The sequence below is a fragment of the Citrus clementina genome, unplaced genomic scaffold, assembly GCF_000493195.1.
Source record: "Citrus clementina cultivar Clemenules unplaced genomic scaffold, Citrus_clementina_v1.0 scaffold_7, whole genome shotgun sequence".
NCBI classification, from domain to species: Eukaryota; Viridiplantae; Streptophyta; class Magnoliopsida; order Sapindales; family Rutaceae; genus Citrus; species Citrus x clementina.
The window spans coordinates 1,989,987-2,010,603 of NW_006262075.1; the positions used below are offsets into that span (position 1 = coordinate 1,989,987).

General features: G+C 34.8%; 3 protein-coding genes and 1 non-coding gene across 6 annotated transcripts; 2 read left to right on the plus strand and 2 right to left on the minus strand.

Annotated features, from left to right (window-relative positions):
- Positions 1-3,231: 3,231 nt before the first annotated feature.
- On the minus strand, positions 3,232-3,303 carry TRNAQ-CUG. The gene has a single exon. It is a non-coding gene; the product is annotated as a tRNA-Gln (tRNA).
- A 711-nt stretch (positions 3,304-4,014) lies between these two features.
- LOC18036989 (pyridine nucleotide-disulfide oxidoreductase domain-containing protein 2) lies at positions 4,015-9,861 on the plus strand. Its single transcript, XM_006425609.2, has 16 exons — positions 4,015-4,372; positions 4,488-4,649; positions 4,766-4,945; positions 5,086-5,143; positions 5,659-5,709; positions 6,065-6,147; positions 7,138-7,225; positions 7,523-7,564; positions 7,651-7,725; positions 7,860-7,928; positions 8,144-8,259; positions 8,546-8,658; positions 8,922-9,001; positions 9,181-9,301; positions 9,440-9,506; positions 9,583-9,861. Exons 1-16 carry the CDS (start codon positions 4,116-4,118, stop codon positions 9,716-9,718), a joined length of 1,698 nt encoding a protein of 565 aa, XP_006425672.1. The 5' UTR covers positions 4,015-4,115; the 3' UTR covers positions 9,719-9,861.
- A 1,276-nt stretch (positions 9,862-11,137) lies between these two features.
- LOC18036995 (vam6/Vps39-like protein) lies at positions 11,138-19,336 on the plus strand. 3 transcript variants are annotated; one of them, XM_006425611.2, is made up of 12 exons: positions 11,138-11,807; positions 12,169-12,380; positions 12,798-12,929; positions 13,012-13,155; positions 13,403-13,515; positions 15,232-15,667; positions 16,101-16,430; positions 16,657-16,878; positions 17,066-17,308; positions 17,778-18,230; positions 18,516-18,614; positions 18,779-19,336. In XM_006425611.2, exons 1-12 carry the CDS (start codon positions 11,378-11,380, stop codon positions 18,977-18,979), a joined length of 3,015 nt encoding a protein of 1,004 aa, XP_006425674.1. In that variant the 5' UTR covers positions 11,138-11,377; the 3' UTR covers positions 18,980-19,336. The 3 variants fall into 3 exon arrangements, with proteins under 3 accessions (XP_006425674.1, XP_006425673.1, XP_024036249.1); XM_006425610.2 differs by lacking the exon at positions 18,516-18,614 and having other exon boundaries at positions 18,779-19,279; XM_024180481.1 differs by lacking the exon at positions 12,169-12,380 and having other exon boundaries at positions 11,633-11,807; positions 18,779-19,173.
- A 7-nt stretch (positions 19,337-19,343) lies between these two features.
- LOC18036996 (protein-lysine methyltransferase METTL21C) lies at positions 19,344-20,338 on the minus strand. Its single transcript, XM_006425612.2, has one exon. The coding sequence runs from the start codon at positions 20,291-20,293 to the stop codon at positions 19,445-19,447; it is 849 nt and encodes a 282-aa protein (XP_006425675.1). The 5' UTR covers positions 20,294-20,338; the 3' UTR covers positions 19,344-19,444.
- Positions 20,339-20,617: the final 279 nt, after the last annotated feature.

Consider the following 20,617-nt stretch of genomic DNA (forward strand, 5'->3'; position numbering starts at 1 on the left):
TGCCATCGATCAGGGGTATCCTTATCGTATATTGCCAGAGCATTTTCAAACAACTTGTTTTTCTTGGCTGTCCAACTCGACCCCGAAATAGTAGAAGTACGCTGACCGGAATATTCCATATATATAGGTAAACAATGGAAGCAAGTTGTACTCAAAGGGAAACGAAGGCGAATTTTCAAGAAGACCAGAGGTGCTTAAGCAGAATGTATAGAGAGAGAAGAGAAGCTCATGAACAGTGAAATGTGAACTATCCTGGCAAATTAAATGGAGAAATGAAATGTGAGTGCAAGACTCTAGTCAAGATAGAAAGGGAAGCGAAGTTGCTATGCAGGCGGCGACCAAACCAGAAACGAATGGAGTGTACAGTGAGGTGCAAGTTGGCTAAAACTAAGTTTGTATATCGCATATATATTATATTATATTAGCCATAAAACACGAAGCAAAAGGATATCAATATTTTCGTTGCTTTTTTTAAGTGTTAGTCAGCCCACAGCAGCTTGCTTTTTCCTTTTGTCTTTTCTTTTGGTTAATTAATTACTTCTTTTCCAAGTCTTCAAAATTTTTCCTACATATTTTATTAACTGGGAGTACGACGTTCTTATATAGTTTATGAGCATGTGGGCTTTTTATTATTCAAAAAATTATTTAAGGTTCTTGAAAGAAACGAACCCACTTGCATAACCCAGAATATTATAGCTGTCTCAACACGTAGATCAAGAATGTGACCAAAAGTCTAAAAGCCAGATCCTGTGCTCCTAATCTTGTCTGTATGAACGATTAAAGGTTGAAAAACATTTTTGAATACTCCTGTTCATTTGAGTTGGAGAGATAGAATACAACTTTCTTTTTTTTCTTTTTAAAAATTTTTTAGAATACAACTTAAAGTGGCAACGAAACACTAGTTATTATCTATTGCAAGGCATTTGTAAATTATAACTTCAAACCTGAGGAGTATTTGAAAGTGTTTTTCGTAATAAACATGTCTGATCCTTCGCAAAATTCATTTGTGATATCATCAGCTTTTATTCCATATTTTCTGCTAATGCTCTTCTGGCAAGTATATTGCAAGTAGGCGAATCGATGCAGATGAGGATGCCAATTGAACATTGATATTCCAGTCTATGATGGATACAAGAGTAGCGACCCTTTTTTTTTTATATCTGAGTTGTTAAGAAGGTACTGCCCATTGATAGTAACTTAAGGAAAGCAGCTGAGGCCGAGAGCTAAGAGATTAATAAAAAAAAAAGAAAGCCGAGAGGCCGGAGCTGCTAACCAACTGGCAACTTGTCATTAATCAAGAATTAGTTCCAGGATGGCAAACATCGTTATTGCTAATTTTGGTTAATATTCGAGTGCTCTAGGATAAGAATCAAGTGTGGAAGCTGAGCTCTATAGGCCTGAATTACGGGATCAGAGAGATTTAATTTACAAAGTTGGCATCATTTAATTATTCAGATAAGGTTAAGATGTAGAGATTTCCCTGTCACAAGAAGCACAAGAAATCTTTCAGGCACGTGATGCGACTTTCATGCCTAATAAACGTGGTTGTTCACTAGCGTCGAGGACTTTCAAGTTCTTTGAGAAAGCAAAGGCCGCTTAACGGGCTAAATAATCAGATTCTATCTTAAAAAGGTTCTTTTAAAACCCAACGGGTGAGAAAAGCCCTAATTTATTTTTCAAGCACCTTACTTATCTTGGAGATTTGTATTCGGATGATCAATAAAATAAAATTACTTGAAATTCAGTCAACCATGCTCTTAGAAGTAAATAAAAACTTAGTTGTTAACGTAAAGGATTTTTAAATTGACTTGTTAATCACTCCAAATATGCAGTAAGGTCAAAATTTGCTAATTTCTCTGTTCCTACAATTAATTTAATATTCAATTTTATGCGAGAAAAAATCAAGTGTGGAAGCTGTTAACGTAATGTGCAAGTTACCTCCATCTGTTGCACTTGGTTCGACCTCATGCGAGAAAAAATCTAATGTCAACATTAAATAATATTCATCTCTTCCCCACTTAATGAGAATCCCCAAAAGCCCTATCTCCTTTGAGATTTTTGCCTTCCATAAGCAATGCCTATCTATTGTAAGATTCCTAATTATTAAAATGGTATAAAACTGACGTGTACCCTTGTGCCGTGGATTGGTTTTTATTGCAAACAAGGCCTCTTAACTTATTCCTTCTTAACCACTTGGGCTAAGCCCAAGTGGCTAGAGCCCCTCCCTCACATTTATGAGGGAAGGGGTTCGAGCCTCCGCAGTCGCATTGTAGGGGTTTAATTTAAATATTCTTCCTTGGAGCCCTTGAGCTCGAGTGAAGACAGTCTTTCTCCCAGGATGGGAGTTTGACATCCCTCGAATATTTGAGAGGGTTAAAAATCTGAGCTGTGTCATATCAACATTCATATCAATAGGACTCAGTACAAATATATGATTGTACATATCAATTATACTCTCATGTAATATGAGTTGTAATTTGAACTGTAATTTGAGCAATAGTCTCATGTAATCAAAAAAAAAAAAAAACTTATTCCTTCTTAACTGATTTATTATGGCTAAGCCCAACATTTAATATTCAATTTTATTCGGGAAATGGACATGAATTAGATGAAAATCCTATCCCCTCTCTATTGTGCCCATTTTTAGCTTTTATTTTTTTTAATAATTCCTAGTAAATATATTTTAATATAAAACCCTAATATATATATAGAATAATATCAATGAGAGATAATGTAAAGAATTGAATAAAATTTGTCAATGCCTCAATTATATAGACAATAACACCTCTATTTTGTGGATGAGTCACATATGGATTATGTTGTAATATTGATAATATTAATTCTGTTTGATGGAAATATTTTTCGACCTAGTTTATTTTGATATTTTTGTTTTGGTATAATGATTTATACTATTATTATAATATAATTTTATCAAGTTTATAAAATAAAATTATTAGTTATTTAAAAATTAAATTTTTTTAGAATCTGTTTTTATTAATTTGGGATTCTCCTTTCCTTCCCTCAAATAATTATAACGAGGATTTAAGCAGTACTTTGGGGATGGGGACGGTCAATCCCTTCCCCTCTTTATTGCCACTCCTAAGTAAATTAATAGGTAAAAATCATCACATGTAAAAATCATATCAATTGCGTCGCATTCATGTGTTAGCCAGCTTAGAAAACTCATCTTGTTAATTAGCCTGATTGTAAAACTAGAAGGGAAAATGAAAAAGGTCCCACCGAGATTTGAACTCGGGTTACTGGATTCAGAGTCCAATGTCCTAACCACTAGACCATGAGACCAACGGTGAACAGAACGTCGTTGTCAACAGAGAAGTAAAGTCAGGAGCACACTACTAAATCCCACAATGCTAAAGTTTAGTTTTTGATTAATTTCCTATGTTTAGATAGCCATATTTTTTAAAATTTCAATTTATGCCATTTTTTTTAAGAAGAGAAAAAGGTATTCATCAATCCACCTTATTTTTACCTTACCTTTTGTAGGGGTAAGTATTGGATATTGCACCATATATGTTGGCATATAATTTATGTCATCCCATTATATTTTCTTTAGATCGGATTAGTTCTTGATTGATATGAACAATCGGATCAGATTGCATTACTTATTAAAAAATAATAATAATAATTAAATATAAAAATAACTATAGATTTAGTGAGTTTTATGTGAAAATTGTCAAAAAAACTCTAAATTCGAATTTAATCTGAAATATCATTTAAATCGAAATTCATCCGAACTTAAATTCATTTGAGATAATCATCCTTCAATTTATTTCGAATTGATTTTGAGGTTCGAATTTGATTCAAATGATTTTTTTTTTCAATCCACATAATTTGAAATCTAATTAGATACATCTGAGTAGTGAATTCGATCCGAATCTAATAATCTTTAGAATAAAAATAAGCGTAACTTAAAATTTTTAAAAGTAAATGGAGCGGTTTGAATATAGTGGGGATAATTGGAAATTCAACCCAGTATTAATCCACTGTCGCAAATGGGTCCATTTCAACTTTGCTAGACTCCAGCACTCCCTCCACGTAAGAACTCAAAATTTTGTCGCGCATTGTGACACTTCGAGTCTCCTACGGAGGAGTAAATGTGGAGAAGGAGCTTTAGCAACGGCGTTAGCTTGACACGGACGTTAAAGGGTAAGAAATGGGACGCGCTGGTGATCGGCGGAGGCCACAACGGCTTGATAGCCGCCGCTTATTTGGCTCGCGGAGGCCTCTCAGTGGCCGTGCTCGAGCGGCGCCACGTCATCGGTGGGGCAGCCGTGACTGAAGAGCTTATCCCTGGCTTCAAGTTCTCTCGCTGCAGCTACCTTCAAAGCCTGCTCCGCCCCTCGGTCATTAGGTGGTTCCACTCCACACTTTAGTAATTAAAACGCCTCTGATCGTGTATTGCCACATTTTCTTTACATTATATTGCTAATCGAATCGACAATGCTTTAAAATGATAAAACCTGAAGGGAATTAGAGTTGAAAAAACATGGCTTAAAGTTGTTAAAGCCAATTGCGACGTCGTTCACACCATGTCTTGATGGCCTTTACCTTCTCCTGGGGTTTGATGATCAACAGAATAATTCAGAGATTTCCAAATTCTCAAAACGTGATGCCGATACATATCCAAGGTTCTTTGAATTTATTTTTTGCTGTTAGATTGTTGTGTATGGACTATTTATTTATTAAATGTCTCTTCTGAAAGGTAATTCCCCCCCCCCCCCCCCTTTTCCTGGCTAATTAACAGATATGAAAATGAGCTTTCTAAATTCTGTAAAATCATGGATTTTCTTTTGGATTCACCTCCACCTGAAGCTTTGCATGGAGATTTATCCTTTCATGATCTACTGAGGGACAAGATGCAAAAATCAGTTTTCTGGGCGCGTTGTCTGCGGCATGTCTTGTCGTTAGGCCAAAAGGATCTGGTGTATGTATCATTTGGACCACAAATGTTATTTACTTCATAAAAAAAGAAAAGAAAGTAAATGCATACATGTGTCATTTTGATTGTTGTGAAAACTATATGATAATGATTTATTAACACTCAGCTTTGTAATATTTTGATAGGGATTTTATGGACATCCTATTGTCCCCAACGACAAAGATTTTAAACAAGTGGTTTGAGGTTGTCATAGCTTAATGATTTGAATAAATTCAATGTCATGTTCTTTTATTCAATAAATCTTGTAATTTAAATCTTATATACTAGGCTTCAAAATTTGTGAAACTATGAAGGTGTTTCTGACATGAATATTTGGTGTATGATCCCATACAACTATTGCATTTGAAGCGCAATATATAATTTGTGTCAGTAGTGTTATTGATGTGTTTTTTTTTTTCCTGAAAAATTTAAAAATTATTCCTGCAAATGGAATTTCCTCTGCTTACGTTACAAATTTACTATTAGATGAATGAATTGAAGCTTGGTTTCAGAGTGATGAGGGTGTTGTCATGAATATGAAACTTCTTACTGAATGTCGCTCTTTGGTTATCTCTTTATATGTTACATGTTGTTGTATTCCACTAATTTACCATTAGTGATTAAATTCATCAAGTGCTTTGATCTTCATGAGTGTGTGGGGGTGTTTGTTTTATTTTGTCTTTCTTGATTTTCCTGATTTTATCTTTTGCTAAATACAGAGTGATGTATTGAAGGCAACAGTGGCAGCAGATGCTATCACTGGGAGTATGGTAGGACTTCTCTTTTTTATCCTCATTTGAAGTTAGATTTCATTTTGATTTAGTAGAATGATACAATTAAATTTTATGAAATTGTTTCACACACTGATGTTTTTTATTATCTATCTACACCCGTTTCTCTAAGTATTAACAACATTTAGGTGTGAGGATGATCATCCTTTCACCTTGCTTTCTTTTAAGGTTCAGATCTTTTTTTGCATTACTGAAAAAATACAAAAGGATGTTGGTTTAAACTGACTGATGTTAGATTCAGTGTCAATCTATCTCAAAATCCGGAGTCTGGGGTTGTGTGGTGCTCTACTGAATTAATTGTACATTGCTCAATTGGCACTCTCAATTATTCTAGGCAAGTATCCATGCACCCGGGAGTGGATACGTGCTGCTGCATCATGTTATGGGTGAAACTGATGGTGATCGTAACCTTTGGTCGTAAGTATTTCATTTGTGAAGTTGATGTAAATCGTAATGATGCTACTGTAAACTGCAAAATAGTAAGGTACAAATTGTCAAGTTCAAAATTAGATCTATTTTACTATCCCATGCATTATTCCAGCTTGGATGTTTGTAATCACCTGAGGCTTTTAACTCATGTTCCAAATTTTTCTCTCAATCACCCTTGATATGATACAAGGATGATGGATCGGTTCCAGCAATTCAGTACTTCTCCATTTCAAGATCTGTAATAAAGAGGATATTAGTAGTGAATTGGGATAATTTGTGGAATAAAATAACAAGGTTAAAAGACAGTTGTAAATGGCAAAGCGTGAGTTTACATCATTGTAAGTTAACAAGTTTATTTATGTTATGATTGGGTTGGACTTCTCTATATGATTGAGTATCTTACTACTCCTTGCAACAAATTGGAAACACCTGGTCTACAACACACGTCGACTTTTATGATTGGTAGTGTCAAACTATTTGAATTTCATGACCTCAAGAGGTTATGTATCAAGGAGATAATTTTAGTTCAATTGCTTCACAAAAGCTTTTGAACAGATTCATAAAAAATTCGAACAGATGATTTTAGTTCAATTGTCTTCCTTTTCCAATTCCATTAAAAATTCCATGAACTTAGCATGCGGTTTTAGTATATTTCTTGTTTTCCTTGGAATGGATTTGAGTATATTTTTTGTTTTCCTTGAGTGCATATTATATTACATTAGGGTTGTACAAGATCCACTTAAATAACATAATGCTATGGACAGAATAGTTAGAGAGAGAGAGAAGTTCAATTTATCAATAAAGCTCCCCTCGTACCATCCAGGTTTCCCACAAAAAGGGGGGGGGGTGTGAATTAGTTAAAGTATAACAAATGCTTTTTGGTTAGCGAGAACATTTAATTCAACCAGCATATAGCTGAAATATATTAGTTATAGTATGTAAAATGAGCTTTTCATGCTAGAGTTACATTCCTTGTAGGCATGTTGAAGGTGGGATGGGTTCAGTATCCTTGGCCATAAGTAAAGCTGCCACCAAAGCTGGTGCACATATTCTAGTGAATACAGAGGTGTGTTTAGTGTTCTTCCTCATGTTGTGTTAATTATTTTTTACACAACTCTTTCATTCAAGCATACCTCTTAACCTATGCAATACTGGAGCCTTGGTCTGGAGTGAAGATGTGAATATAACTGCAATGTATTTTTCTTTGAGTTTGACCTTTTAATGATCCACTCTTGTGTATTTAATGAGTTATTTAATTTCCTCTCGTCTTTATTCCTTTCCACAGTATTATTTGAATAGTTTGCTATGGTTTTTCATTAGATTTTATGTTCCTGGGTTTTGAACTTTTTATCTTTGCATACAGGTTTCACAAATAATGATCGGAGACTCTGGTGAAGTAGATGGGGTTGGTTCACTTTATGCATTGCGTCGACTGAGTTGATCTAAAGGTTTAATCAGACTATCAGATAATTTACTATGTTGTTTAACTAGGTATTGCTAGTTGATGGGACACGAGTTCATTCTTCATTTGTTTTGTCAAATGCAACCCCTTATAAGACTTTCATGGTAAGAAGTGTATTGCTGGTAATCTTTTTGTTCAAAAGTTATGTCTGATTAAAGATTAATGTGATGATTCATGTTGTACAAACTTTCCTTACTATCAGATATTTCCTCTCAAAACTTAAGTTTTTCTAGTGCAGGGATTGGTTCCTCGAGATGTTTTACCAGATGATTTTCTTCGTGCTATTAAGTACTCAGACTACCACTCTGTAAGATTGCTTAATTAATAGCTTCTATTGCTGATGCCCGGCAAAATGTTAAACTTTATGCCCCTTTCATTTTTCAATCTCTAATTTCAGATTACTTTGTAATTTTGAATCATTATTTCTTTAAGATGTTGTTGTTGATTCATCACTATTGTTTCATTGGTTTGAAATTAATGGATTCTCAATCCTTGTTAATCAAGATCTACTGATTAAATCAGGGAGTTACGAAAATCAATGTTGCTGTTGATAAATTGCCACAATTTCATTGTTTCAAGTCAAGCCAACTTGAGGTGGGCCCTCATCATACAGCCACTGTACACATTGGTTGTGAAAGGTATGCTTTTATTTTTATGCTTAAAACGTATTGCATGGGATCTTCTTTTCTTTTTTAAATGAGGTTGTCCAATTGCCTGCACCTACTTCTATAACTGGTTATGCCTGCTTTTGCAAGTGGTATTGTTGTGTTATATGCCTGGATTAAAATAATGTTGAAAATTAGAGATTCAATCTCCCAATTTGATACCAGCTTGTTACGTGCACAGGTTTTAGAACTGAATTGTTTAATTTTAGAGTGTGATACTGCTACTGCTCATTATCGATTATTTATTTCATTTGTCAAGTATGGAAGAGATTGGCTCAGCTTGTCAAGATGCTTGGAATGGTTTACCATCGCGAAGGCCTGTTATGGAGATGACAATTCCTTCTTCACTGGACAAAACTATTTCTCCGCCTGGTAAGGGCTTAGTTCCTTTTGCCTGCCTCAGTTTTCTTGGACAACTGCTATTTTTTCTTCACTGAAGGTAAAAAAAGGTAAAAAAACTGCAAATAATTTTCTCAAGGAGAGAAACGAAAGTGCAATAAATTGGACACTTTGTCGATACTTTCAAGTTGTAGATAATGCTCTTACTTACATATTATGTGTTCAACCTATGAGGTATGTTATTTTACCTAACTAAATTATGATTGTAGAAGAATGATCTGCACATTTTCTTGTAGGTAAACATGTTGTCAGCTTATTCACACAATACACACCGTATAAACCTTCAGATGGTAGCTGGGAAGATCCTACATACAGAGTGAGTTGCAGTTCCAACTAGTTCAATTTTTTGTCTTGTTCACTGCTTTGGTACTCTCTCAACTGTCGGTTTGCATTTCTATTTGATACATTAGAAGAAGATTTTTACACTTGTCATGTTCTTGCTTGTTAGCAAAACTAAACAGATGCATTGTGAGCTAATTGATATTGTCTCTGTAGGAATCATACGGGCAAAAATGTTTTAGTTTGATTGATGAATATGCCCCTGGCTTCAGCTCATCAGTAATTGGTTACGACTTGCTGACACCACCTGATCTCGAAAGAGAATTTGGTCTTACAGGTAATTTGACTTCCCAGCCGTAGACCTGTAAGTAGTGCCTATTGGAAATTGACATGATGAATATCCATAATCTTTAGCTAAACACTACACTTTTTTACTGCATTGTTGAGTTTACTAAATCTTGACCGTCCATGACAGGCGGAAATATTTTTCATGGTGCTATGGGTTTGGACTCCCTTTTCTTGATGCGACCTGTCAAAGGATGGTAATGCTTAACAACTGGGGATGATCCATGAAATTTTTATAATAAGAGACAGAAATCATTTTCTTTAAAATTACAGGTCAGGTTACAGGACTCCGGTAAGAGGGTTATACTTGTGTGGGAGCGGATCACATCCTGGAGGTGGAGTAATGGGTGCACCTGGTCGCAACGCTGCTCATGTCGTTCTACAAGATTTCAAGAAGCAATCTCGTTAGTTTAGATTAATAAGAGATGTCTAATACATGAAACTATGCATGTGTATGTGTTTGTCCGCATTATTGTAGAATAATAAAATATAGAAATCATTTCGATGCACTTATATATTACAAAACTTTTAATTTTGATGAATTTTCTTGTAAATACGTGACGCCCAGTTGACTAGAGTACTCATTACTTGATTACTTGACTGTTTTGTTTAATTTGGGTATTAAATTATAAAATTAAACTAAATTCATTATTGATGGTGTGTTTAGCAGCTTGCATTTACTGCATTGTATTATATTAAAATATTATTTTTACGCTAACCTGCAGTTTTTAATTATATTGCACTGCATTAAAAAAGTGATTAATACAGTGAAAGGTGTATAAATAAACCTATGAGGAGTGGGGTTTTGGCTATTGCATTAAAATACTAATTATATTTTAAATATAGTTATTTTAACTTTTATTATTCAGTAAATTATATAAATTATAAAAATTATATAAATTAAATCAATTAAATATTAATTTATATTTATACCTAAATAATAAAATTTAAATTAAATAACAATATAAAATAATAATAAACCTCAATATTTAATATATAAATGATAATACATTATTTTACTTTCGTTACATAAAATCATTTAAATTAAACAACTATATTCCACATTAATAAATAAAAATAAATTTATAATTTAATATTATATTGTTTATAATATAATATATTATATTACTACATAATACTAATTTTCCTTATAATATTAAGTTATACTATATTATAATGACTAATATATAGATATAAATTATATTAAATATTTTTATATAATTTATTAACAATATTATAGTATTTTATCATACATAGTACAAAAATAAAATCATAAATTTTAATAATATTAATTTAATTATTATATTAATATAAAATCATATTATTTTATATAATACAGTTCATACTATACCAAATCTAATATGCACATTACAATTTAATACAATACACCTTAGTACAATATAGTTAATGGTGTGTTTGACATAATGCATTATATTGCATAATGATGTATTAAGCTACAATATAGTTTTTATATCATTATTTATGTTACTATTAATTGTAAATTATTATCATTTAAATTTACTAATACTTAGGTACTTATTATTAGTTACATTAAACTATTTAAAAATAATTAATTTTTATATATTAATTATTGTAATATAATGGCATAATGTAACATTTTATTGTACTTTTATACACTATTTAATGTTTATTATTACTTATATTAAATTTAATAATAATAATAATAATATACTTAAATAATACTTCATGTAATTATATTTTTAATATAATTAATATAAAAATAAAAATATAATAGAATATTAAATTAAAAACTTATTTTATTTATTAACTAATAATGCAGCCATTGATGCAGCCAAACATCAGACTGCACTCTTTCATTAAACACGTTCTGCCTAAAGTACTCGACAATCACTGGTCTGTGGAATGAATGAAAGAGTGCTTGTACTCATCAATATCAAATCAGCATATGTTCATAATTTTAAACTGTGACAGCATATTATCATAAATGGCCAAAGTTTGGTGGGTTGTATAAAGGGAAAAATCCCTGTGAAAGAAGATTGAAAAAGAAAATCTCATCGAACAACAATTAAAAAAAAAAGGGCCAATAATGGTACACAATGCCTTTGATTCGCTGGAGCTAATCAGCAATTGCTCGCCAAAAATCGATGCTGTCGCATCTTACGGCTTGAAAATCCTCCTTGGCTGTTCCGATGGCTCTCTCAAAATCTACAGTCCAGGGTCCTCAGAGTCCGACCGATCTCCACCGTCCGACTATCAGTCTCTCCGCAAGGAATCATACGAGCTTGAGAGAACCATTTCTGGCTTCTCGAAGAAGCCTATTTTGTCAATGGAGGTATTGGCCTCTAGACAGCTCCTCTTATCGCTCTCTGAATCGATTGCTTTCCATAGGCTCCCCAATTTGGAGACAATCGCTGTGTTAACTAAAGCCAAAGGTGCTAATGTGTACTCATGGGACGATCGAAGAGGCTTTTTGTGTTTCGCCAGGCAAAAGAGAGTCTGTATTTTCAGACATGATGGTATTTACCTTAATTTATCTTTTGGTTCTGATCATTTGTAGAATTTAGAGAAAGAAACTTTTCAAAAATAACAATAGTTGTCAAATTTTAGATTTTGTACCTTATTTTTCTTATCAGTCACACTTTGTGAGAATTTGAGGCATATTGAGTGAATTCAACTGTTAGAAACTTTTATCGCTATTCACTTAGATTTTGTCCCACCAGGAAGAAGCAGCTGCAGCTTAGATGTGGGAATGAATGATATATATATATTTTTTCAAATATTGATGTGAAAATAGAATTTGCTAATTCAGCTGCAGCTTGTAGTGGAAAGTTGAAGTTCAAAAATGTATTTGTGGTTAATCTGTATGTGTTGCTCTAGGGGGGCGAGGATTCGTAGAGGTAAAAGATTTTGGAGTACCAGATACTGTGAAGTCTATGTCTTGGTGCGGTGAAAATATATGTATAGCAATTAGGAAAGGATACATGATACTGAATGCGACAAATGGTGCATTGTCTGAGGTGTTTCCTTCTGGGAGAATTGGACCGCCATTAGTGGTCTCGCTTCTTTCTGGTGAACTCCTTCTTGGAAAGGTACTTGTCTTTGATGATCATTTGCTGCAAAACAAATTTATATTTTATAGTTTTTATATTTAGTTTAGATTAAATTTGGCAGACAAAAAAGTAACAATTCATTTCTTTTCCTGCTAGTTGCTATGTCTATGAAAGCTTTCCTTTCTATAGACATTCCTATGTTCTGCTTCTCTGTTCTTGTATGTTAAAATGTCCTTGAACTGCATATGAATAGAAAACCATTTTACGATGAATTAATGAACAAACTCGTTACCGTGTGTATTTAGAATGAATGCACCCATGATTAATCGCTGCTTGGGGATCTCAAATTCCTAATTTACTGTATGCAAAACAAATATTGATTTCTGATATCAACTTATACAGCAGTTCAATATCTTGCTTGAGAGTTATTAAGGTAAAGTTTCTTACTGCTGTCAGGAGAACATTGGGGTATTTGTGGACCAAAATGGTAAGCTTCTTCAGGCAGACAGGATTTGCTGGTCAGAGGCACCTATCGCTGTTATCATCCAAAAGCCTTATGCAATTGCTTTGTTACCTAGACGTGTTGAGGTAGTCTGACTAAATGGTAGTTCATTTTCTTTAATTTGATGGAAGTTTGGCATTTATGCGTTTCTGCTATTCTCTTTTACAGGTTCGATCTCTTCGAGTTCCGTATGCTTTGATACAGACAATTGTTCTCCAAAATGTCCGGCATCTTATTCCAAGCAGCAATGCTGTTATTGTTGCATTAGAAAATTCTATTTTTGGGCTCTTCCCTGTCCCTCTTGGCGCACAGGTATCTTAGTACTCTTGATAAGGTCAATGTTATGTATAGATAGACATAGGATTTGTAAAAGCAAATTGGACTGATATAAGATTTCATGTGAATTAAGAATAATTCTTTTTATAGTCTTATAATTGCCATTTATGTCTTTTGTTGCTTTATCATGCTTTTGGCCATGACTTGGTGGTCTAATGTAGAAAGAACACAATACCTTGCTTCAAGAATTGCATAAGAATTTTTGTCTGTTAATGAATTGCAGATTGTACAATTGACAGCATCTGGGGATTTTGAGGAGGCTTTGGCCTTGTGCAAGCTGCTTCCACCAGAAGATGCAAGCCTTCGAGCTGCAAAGGAGGGATCAATTCACATAAGGTGAATATCCCTCTTCACTCTCTCTCTCTCTCTCTCTCTCTCTCTCTCTCGCTCTCTCAACTTTCACACCTTCTTTAAGAAAAAAATTATGAGACAGTAATACATCAAATCAATTTTGCAGTACAGTTTTGTATACTGCAACTGAACATGCAAAAAGAACAAACCAAGCTCTATATTTATCAAACTGCATCATGAATTTATTATGATGTATAAACTCCATGCCCGGAACCTGACTTGATTTAAAAGTTTAATTGATTGCATTGCGGGTTTATTGGCTGGCCCAAGTGCCCTGATCTTCCTTTTGGGTAGCCATGGATGGATAATATTGGCTCTGCTGGGCTGAGGAAAGAGCTTGATGAAATTTTAGCCGGTTTCTCAAAATTTGGGTGCAGCCAAATGCTGGTGTTTTTCTTGCTGGATTTTTGAAGTTACATTTTTATCAAAATCTTGAGCATCATTTCTAAATCCAACTCTACTCATTGTGCAATGTCATTACAGCTGTTGCATCATTACAGCTGTTGCAAAAACTGGTGGTCGTAAGGCTCATAACCTTTAGGTCACGGGTTCAAATCCTGTTAAATGTTAATTATATAATTAATTAACACGTTTTTCTTTCCCTGTTGGAGTGGAAAGATAGAGGCACTATATTATCACAGTCAACTATAAGAAATCATCCCTATTAACTACATTACTTTACCCTAGCGGATAGAGGGAATCAAACCGGCATCTTCTCCTTGGTAGAGAGAAATTTGACCGTTCGATTATATTCACATTTTTTCGTTGAAATGTCTGGAAATTCTTTATCTAAAGTTAGGCCAGATACTCTCTTCAGGGTAATTCCATCAAATTCCAGTACCAAACCATTTAAAATCAATTTACTAAGTAGATATTGAACTTCAATATTAATTGCAATTCATTATTGAATAGTTTTCAATATTTTTATTTTTAATTATTGTTATATTACTATTTATTTCTAATATTTTAATGCACTAACAGACAAAAAACTGAGTTTCTAATGTATTAAAATCTGTGGTTTTTTTTTTTTTTTTTGTATTTCAGTTAGCATCCTCACTTTGTTAAAGTGAGGATATCCACATTAAAGAAGAATTACACACGACATTAAAGAAGAATTACACACGCACATACACACTTATATTAATTATCAGATAATTATATTATCTTTATTAGAATTCTATTAAATAGATTCAATTTTTGAAATTTTGATTACTATTATTTTTCTACAATAATATATCTTTATAATAGAATTTTATTGTTTATAATAATAAGTATGCTTGCTTAGAGAAAAAAACAGAAAATGACATATTATGATCTTTGCTTTGCTTTGCATTGTTGTGGGTACCATCTAATTGAGGTGGTAAAATCTCTTATCTTGGAAACAGTAGGTCTGGGATTCGAGCCCTGCTTACATAGGTGGGGAGGGGGTTGGGTTTCCATTAGGTTAAACAATTAAAAAAAAAATTGATCTATGCTTTTCTACATAAGGTTTACATTTATATGGTGGCTGATGGATTCCGTTGTACATCATATATGTGCAGTGCATATTTTGCTGATTAATCATTCAGGTTATGCATGGTTGTATGATTTTTTGTTTTTCTCATCTGCTCGTGATGTATATAATAGTGGACTATAGGTCCTCGTGCTTGTACATTTTCAACCATAAACTAGTGTTAATTTAGTTTGTTACTGTTTTTACAGATTTGCTCACTACCTTTTTGACACCGGGAGCTATGAGGAGGCCATGGAACATTTCTTGGCATCTCAAGTGGATATTACCTATGCGCTTTCTTTGTATCCATCTATTGTGCTTCCTAAAACAACTGTGGTTCCTGAACCAGAAAGGCTGTTGGACATTTCTTCTGATGCTCCAAGTCTCTCAAGAGGTTCTTCTGGGATGTCAGACGATATGGAGTCCTCCCCTCCAGCACAGCTATCAGAATTGGATGAAAATGCAACACTTAAATCCAAGAAAATGAGTCATAATACTCTCATGGCTCTCATTAAGTTCCTGCAAAAGAAGAGATCCAGTATAATTGAAAAGGCCACTGCTGAGGGAACGGAAGAGGTTGTTTTAGATGCTGTGGGAGATAACTTTACATCTCATGATTCCACCAGGTTTAAGAAATCAAGCAAGGTGAATTACTAGTTTCCTTTAGTATACTTTTCTCAAAATTTCGTGTGTCATTACCCTATATAATATGTTTGCTATTCATGATATTACGTTTAAATAAATGTCATTGCCCTGTATAATATGTTTGCTATTCATGATATTAGGTTTATATTTTACTTTGAATGTGAATATTGCTTCTTCTTTGCTGGATGATGTCGCATCATGCTAGTTTTTATTCTATAATTGATAAATTAGTATGGATCAGATTTAGGTAAAATGATGTAGATGCACTAATGAGTGCATTGATATTGACACTTATCTGTACTAAATGTTTACATTTTTTGAGTCTTTTTTGACGATTTGTCATGATAAAAAGCTTTTCCAAATAATTTATTTCAGTTGTACAAGTTTCCAGTACACAAAAAGTTTAGGATCTAATATTTTTTTGGTCCTTTAGGGGCGTGGTACCATCCCCATGTACTCTGGTGCTAGGGAGATGGCAGCAATACTGGACACAGCGCTACTGCAAGCTCTGCTTCTTACTGGACAGTCTTCAGCGGCTTTAGAATTACTGAAAGGTCTTAACTACTGTGATGTTAAAATATGCGAGGAGATTCTTCAGAAAAAGAACCATTATGCTGCATTGCTGGAGCTTTACAAGTCCAATGCAAGGCACCGTGAAGCTCTTAAACTTCTGCATGAATTAGTTGAAGAATCAAAATCGAATCAGTCACAGGACGAGCATACCCAAAAGTTCAATCCTGAGTCAATTATTGAATATCTCAAGGTAAATATTCTCATTTATGTGATAACTTGTATCCTGTTTGCAGTTTAACAAAATCAAACCATAGCACCAAAATATTTGATGTGTATTGCATTGGAATCCAGTAGTGAGGTTGCTTTTATATTGGGTGAATCTTTGTTCCTAGAAACTAAGGAACTGGAGTGATGAGTGAGACTAGAGCCTTTATATGTGGAATACCAAACTAGTTTCTGTGGATTTTCTTTTGCAGCCACTCTGTGGGACTGACCCCATGCTTGTTCTGGAATTCTCAATGCTTGTTCTTGAAAGCTGTCCAACGCAAACCATTGAGCTATTTTTATCTGGGAATATTCCATCAGACTTGGTCAACTCTTATTTGAAGCAGTATGCTCCTAGCATGCAAGGGAGATACTTGGAGCTTATGCTTGCCATGAATGAAAATTCAATCTCTGAAAAGTTACAAAATGAAATGGTGAGAGTTCTTGATTTTGTAACTTTAAAAAAAAAAACTATGATATTTCGGTTCAGGATTTGAACGAAAAAAAAGATACTAATAAGTTTTGTATGTATCTGACTGTGGACATAGTTGGTGCAGGCAATGGTGATTATGACATGACTGCTGATAATTAGCTGAGATTTATCTTAATTATGTCTTGTAGGTGCAAATCTATCTTTCTGAAGTACTTGATTGGTACTCAGACCTTAGTGCTCAACAGAAATGGGATGAGAAGGCTTATTCACCAACAAGGAAGAAATTATTGTCTGCTTTGGAGAGTATCTCAGGATATAATCCTGAGGTTTTGTTGAAACGTCTTCCAGCAGATGCTTTATATGAAGAGCGTGCAATACTGTTGGGTAAAATGAACCAACATGAGCTTGCCTTATCTTTATATGTTCATAAGGTATTTTTGATTAATCAACCTGTTTTTCTCTTGATAAGAAGAATGGCGATGGATATAAAACCACTTGTAACAGAACATGAAATCAAGCACATAAATTGGAGGGTACTCCAAGCTACCATAATAAAACTGTTTTTCTCGTCCTTACTGAGGTTAATGCCAAGTAGGTCATACATATGGAAGGGATTCTTTGTAGGAACCTCTCATCCTTAAGAGGGAAGTAAAACACAGAAAAAAGTTATTGAAACTCTGACTACCGCTTTGTAGAGCGGGAAAGGTTTGACCGGCATAATTTTAATTCTTTGTTTTTCGCTTGATTACCTCTTTCAAGATTGGGAAAGGTTCCTCCAGCATAATCCTAGTTCTCCATTTTTCTCTTGATTTCTGGTGCATTATTATGATTACTTTCTAATTGTAGTTGGTTTTATTTTATTTTATTTATTATTATTATTATTTTTTTTAACTTTTGTAGCTTTGTGTACCTGAACTGGCACTAGTTTACTGTGATCGAGTGTATGAGTCTATAGCTCATCAACCATCTGGAAAATCTTCTGGCAATATTTATCTCACGCTTCTGCAAATATATCTGAATCCAAGGATGGCAACCAAGAATTTCGAGAAGCAAATTACAAATCTGGTATCATCTCAGAATACAACCATACCAAAGGCTGGGTCTGTAACTGCAGTCAAGGTTAAAGGAGGACGTACAACCAAGAAAATTGCTTCCATAGAGGGCGCTGAGGATATGCGAATGAGTCCCAGCAGCACTGACAGTGGCAGGAGTGATGGTGATGCGGAAGAATTTAGTGAGGAGGGAGATTCTACTATCATGATTGATCAGGTCCTTGATCTGTTGAGCCAAAGGTGGGATAGAATCAATGGAGCTCAGGCTCTCAAGCTCCTGCCAAGAGAAACTAAACTACAGGTATAGTTTTTGTTGTTAAGAATTGTATGTTCCTGCTGTTTGTAATGATTTCTTTGCTGAAATAGACCTTGTGTTTATCTCACGGTTCTATATGCGAGTAGATTTTGTATGTTAGTTCATGTTGGCAGTTAGCCTCTTTAACAGAGTTTCCAGATAGTGAGGAAGTAGCGACAGTGTATTTATTGAATGTGTAAATGATTCAATACCATCTATGTGTTTTAATCCTTGTGTATCCATGCTGGGCAGTAGTATTTTATTTGTAAGCTTCTTTCGTATTACGTGCAGAACTTGCTTCCATTTCTTGAACCTCTTTTGAGAAAATCCAGTGAAGCCCACCGGAACCTTTCAGTGATTAAGAGTCTGAGGCAGAGTGAGAACCTGCAGGTAGCATGAATTCTTCTTCTTTGAGTTTTAATTGGCAAATGAGTTACTAGAAATTCAGTTTTTTCTTTTACAATGACATGGCTGATAGCGCATGCTTCTGATTAGCTCTAACTTAACTTATATACATCCAATCTAGTTATCTAATTGAAGAATTGTCTGAACAGGTGAAAGATGAACTCTACAACCAGAGGAAAACAGTAGTGAAAATCACCAGTGACAGTATGTGCTCGCTTTGCAGCAAGAAAATAGGAACTAGTGTTTTTGCAGTCTATCCTAATGGGAAAACGATAGTGCACTTCGTTTGCTTTAGAGATTCACAAAGTATGAAAGCTGTGGCAAAAGGCTCACCACTAAGGAAGCGATGATGATTATGGGAGTGCTGCTGTAAAGAAATATTTTTCACGCTGAAGCATTTTGAGTAGCCACCTGTGTGCATACATTTCACTTGTCAATACCAGTGATGCTGTTTTGAAATGGGAAACTGCTGCTGGCGCGCGTGTGTATATATATATATATATATTGATATACATGACAGGCTTGAGAGTTAGCTTGGTATTGGTTTGTAGATTGTGTGTGTCTGTGAGGTTCTTTAGTTTGAAAATCTCTCTCTCCGGCCTTTTCATCTAAAGCATGTTGTAAGGAAAACGCTGCAATAAATTTATGTTTATATCTGCATTTTTGGGTAAAATTATCATGTTATTATGATATGGATTGATGATATTGTTTTCAAACTGAGAACTCGATGAGATTTTTGTTGTTGTGTCGTGTTTCTGACTCAAGTGTATTTCGGAGGGAAGGAGCATTGATCGAAACGCATACTTAAATTTGCGTTAGCTACACTGACTTGATGATTTAGAACTTTTTGCTTTCCCAGTCATACGATAAACAACCACACCGAGCCTGGCACCATTGCACGGAAGATCTGCGTGTATGGTCTCAACATCAAACAGCTTCTTCGCCTTCTTGAAAAACACCGAGTCTTTCTTCCACCTCCTCAAATGAGCCATAACAAAACTCATCATCTTCTTCTTCGGCTCAGGCTCGCCTGAATTCAGAAACAAACGTAGCGTTACAAGTAAAGGATCAAAGAGGTGATCATGATACACAACGTCAGAGGCAAGTATAACGTCAAACTCCCGTCCAACGACCGCCACGTCATTAGCCTCAGCCTCTCCCCACCTAAGAGGCGCAACGTGGACGGACCCTCCGCGGAGGGATATCAAACCAGCATTGGCGTCAACGTTGAATTGGAGGTTGGTCAAAACATGAGGGAGGTCGGTGACCGTGACTTTAGCCCCGAGGATAGCCGCTGCAGCCATGCCAACGAGACCAGTGCCCGAACCAAGCTCAAGGATGTTGAGCTGGCAACCGTTGGATAAACTGGAGGCGAGGGGGCTGTTGCTAGGGTGACTGCAGAACTGGTCTAGGAGAGTAACTAGCGTGGTGGCTGCGGGCCAGAGCTTGAAGGAAAGGCCCTGTGACGGCAGCTGCCGTATGACCAGCGTTGACTCAATCGAGGGCATGTAATGTTGCTCGGTCTCGGATGAGGATGAAGTCAAAGTGTCCTGCGTTAGCATGGCCATGGGCAAAGGACCGTTTCCATGTGTTTCATCAGCTGGAAACAGCATTTTTGCAGGATTTATTTCCATGTCGTCTTCATCGTTTTCCTGAGTAGCCATTTTCTTATGACCTTGGGATGCGCCGCAAATGCCAGTAAATATCGCTTTCCTTAAATGGCTCGTTAGTGTCGTTAGGGCTTGTGTATTTGTACATGTCAAATTTAACGGAAAAAGTCACTTTCATCCAGTTTCATGGAATAGTCTATTCCATTCATATTTGTTAAATTATGACCTAAAATACCATTTCGCTAATTCACCATTAGTTTAATGCTGTTAATTAGTAGTTCATTGAAGGTAAAATATAATTTTTTATTAAAGTGGTATAAATTATATTAAAATATTTTTTTATACAATTAAATAACACTACAAAATATGTAAAATTTA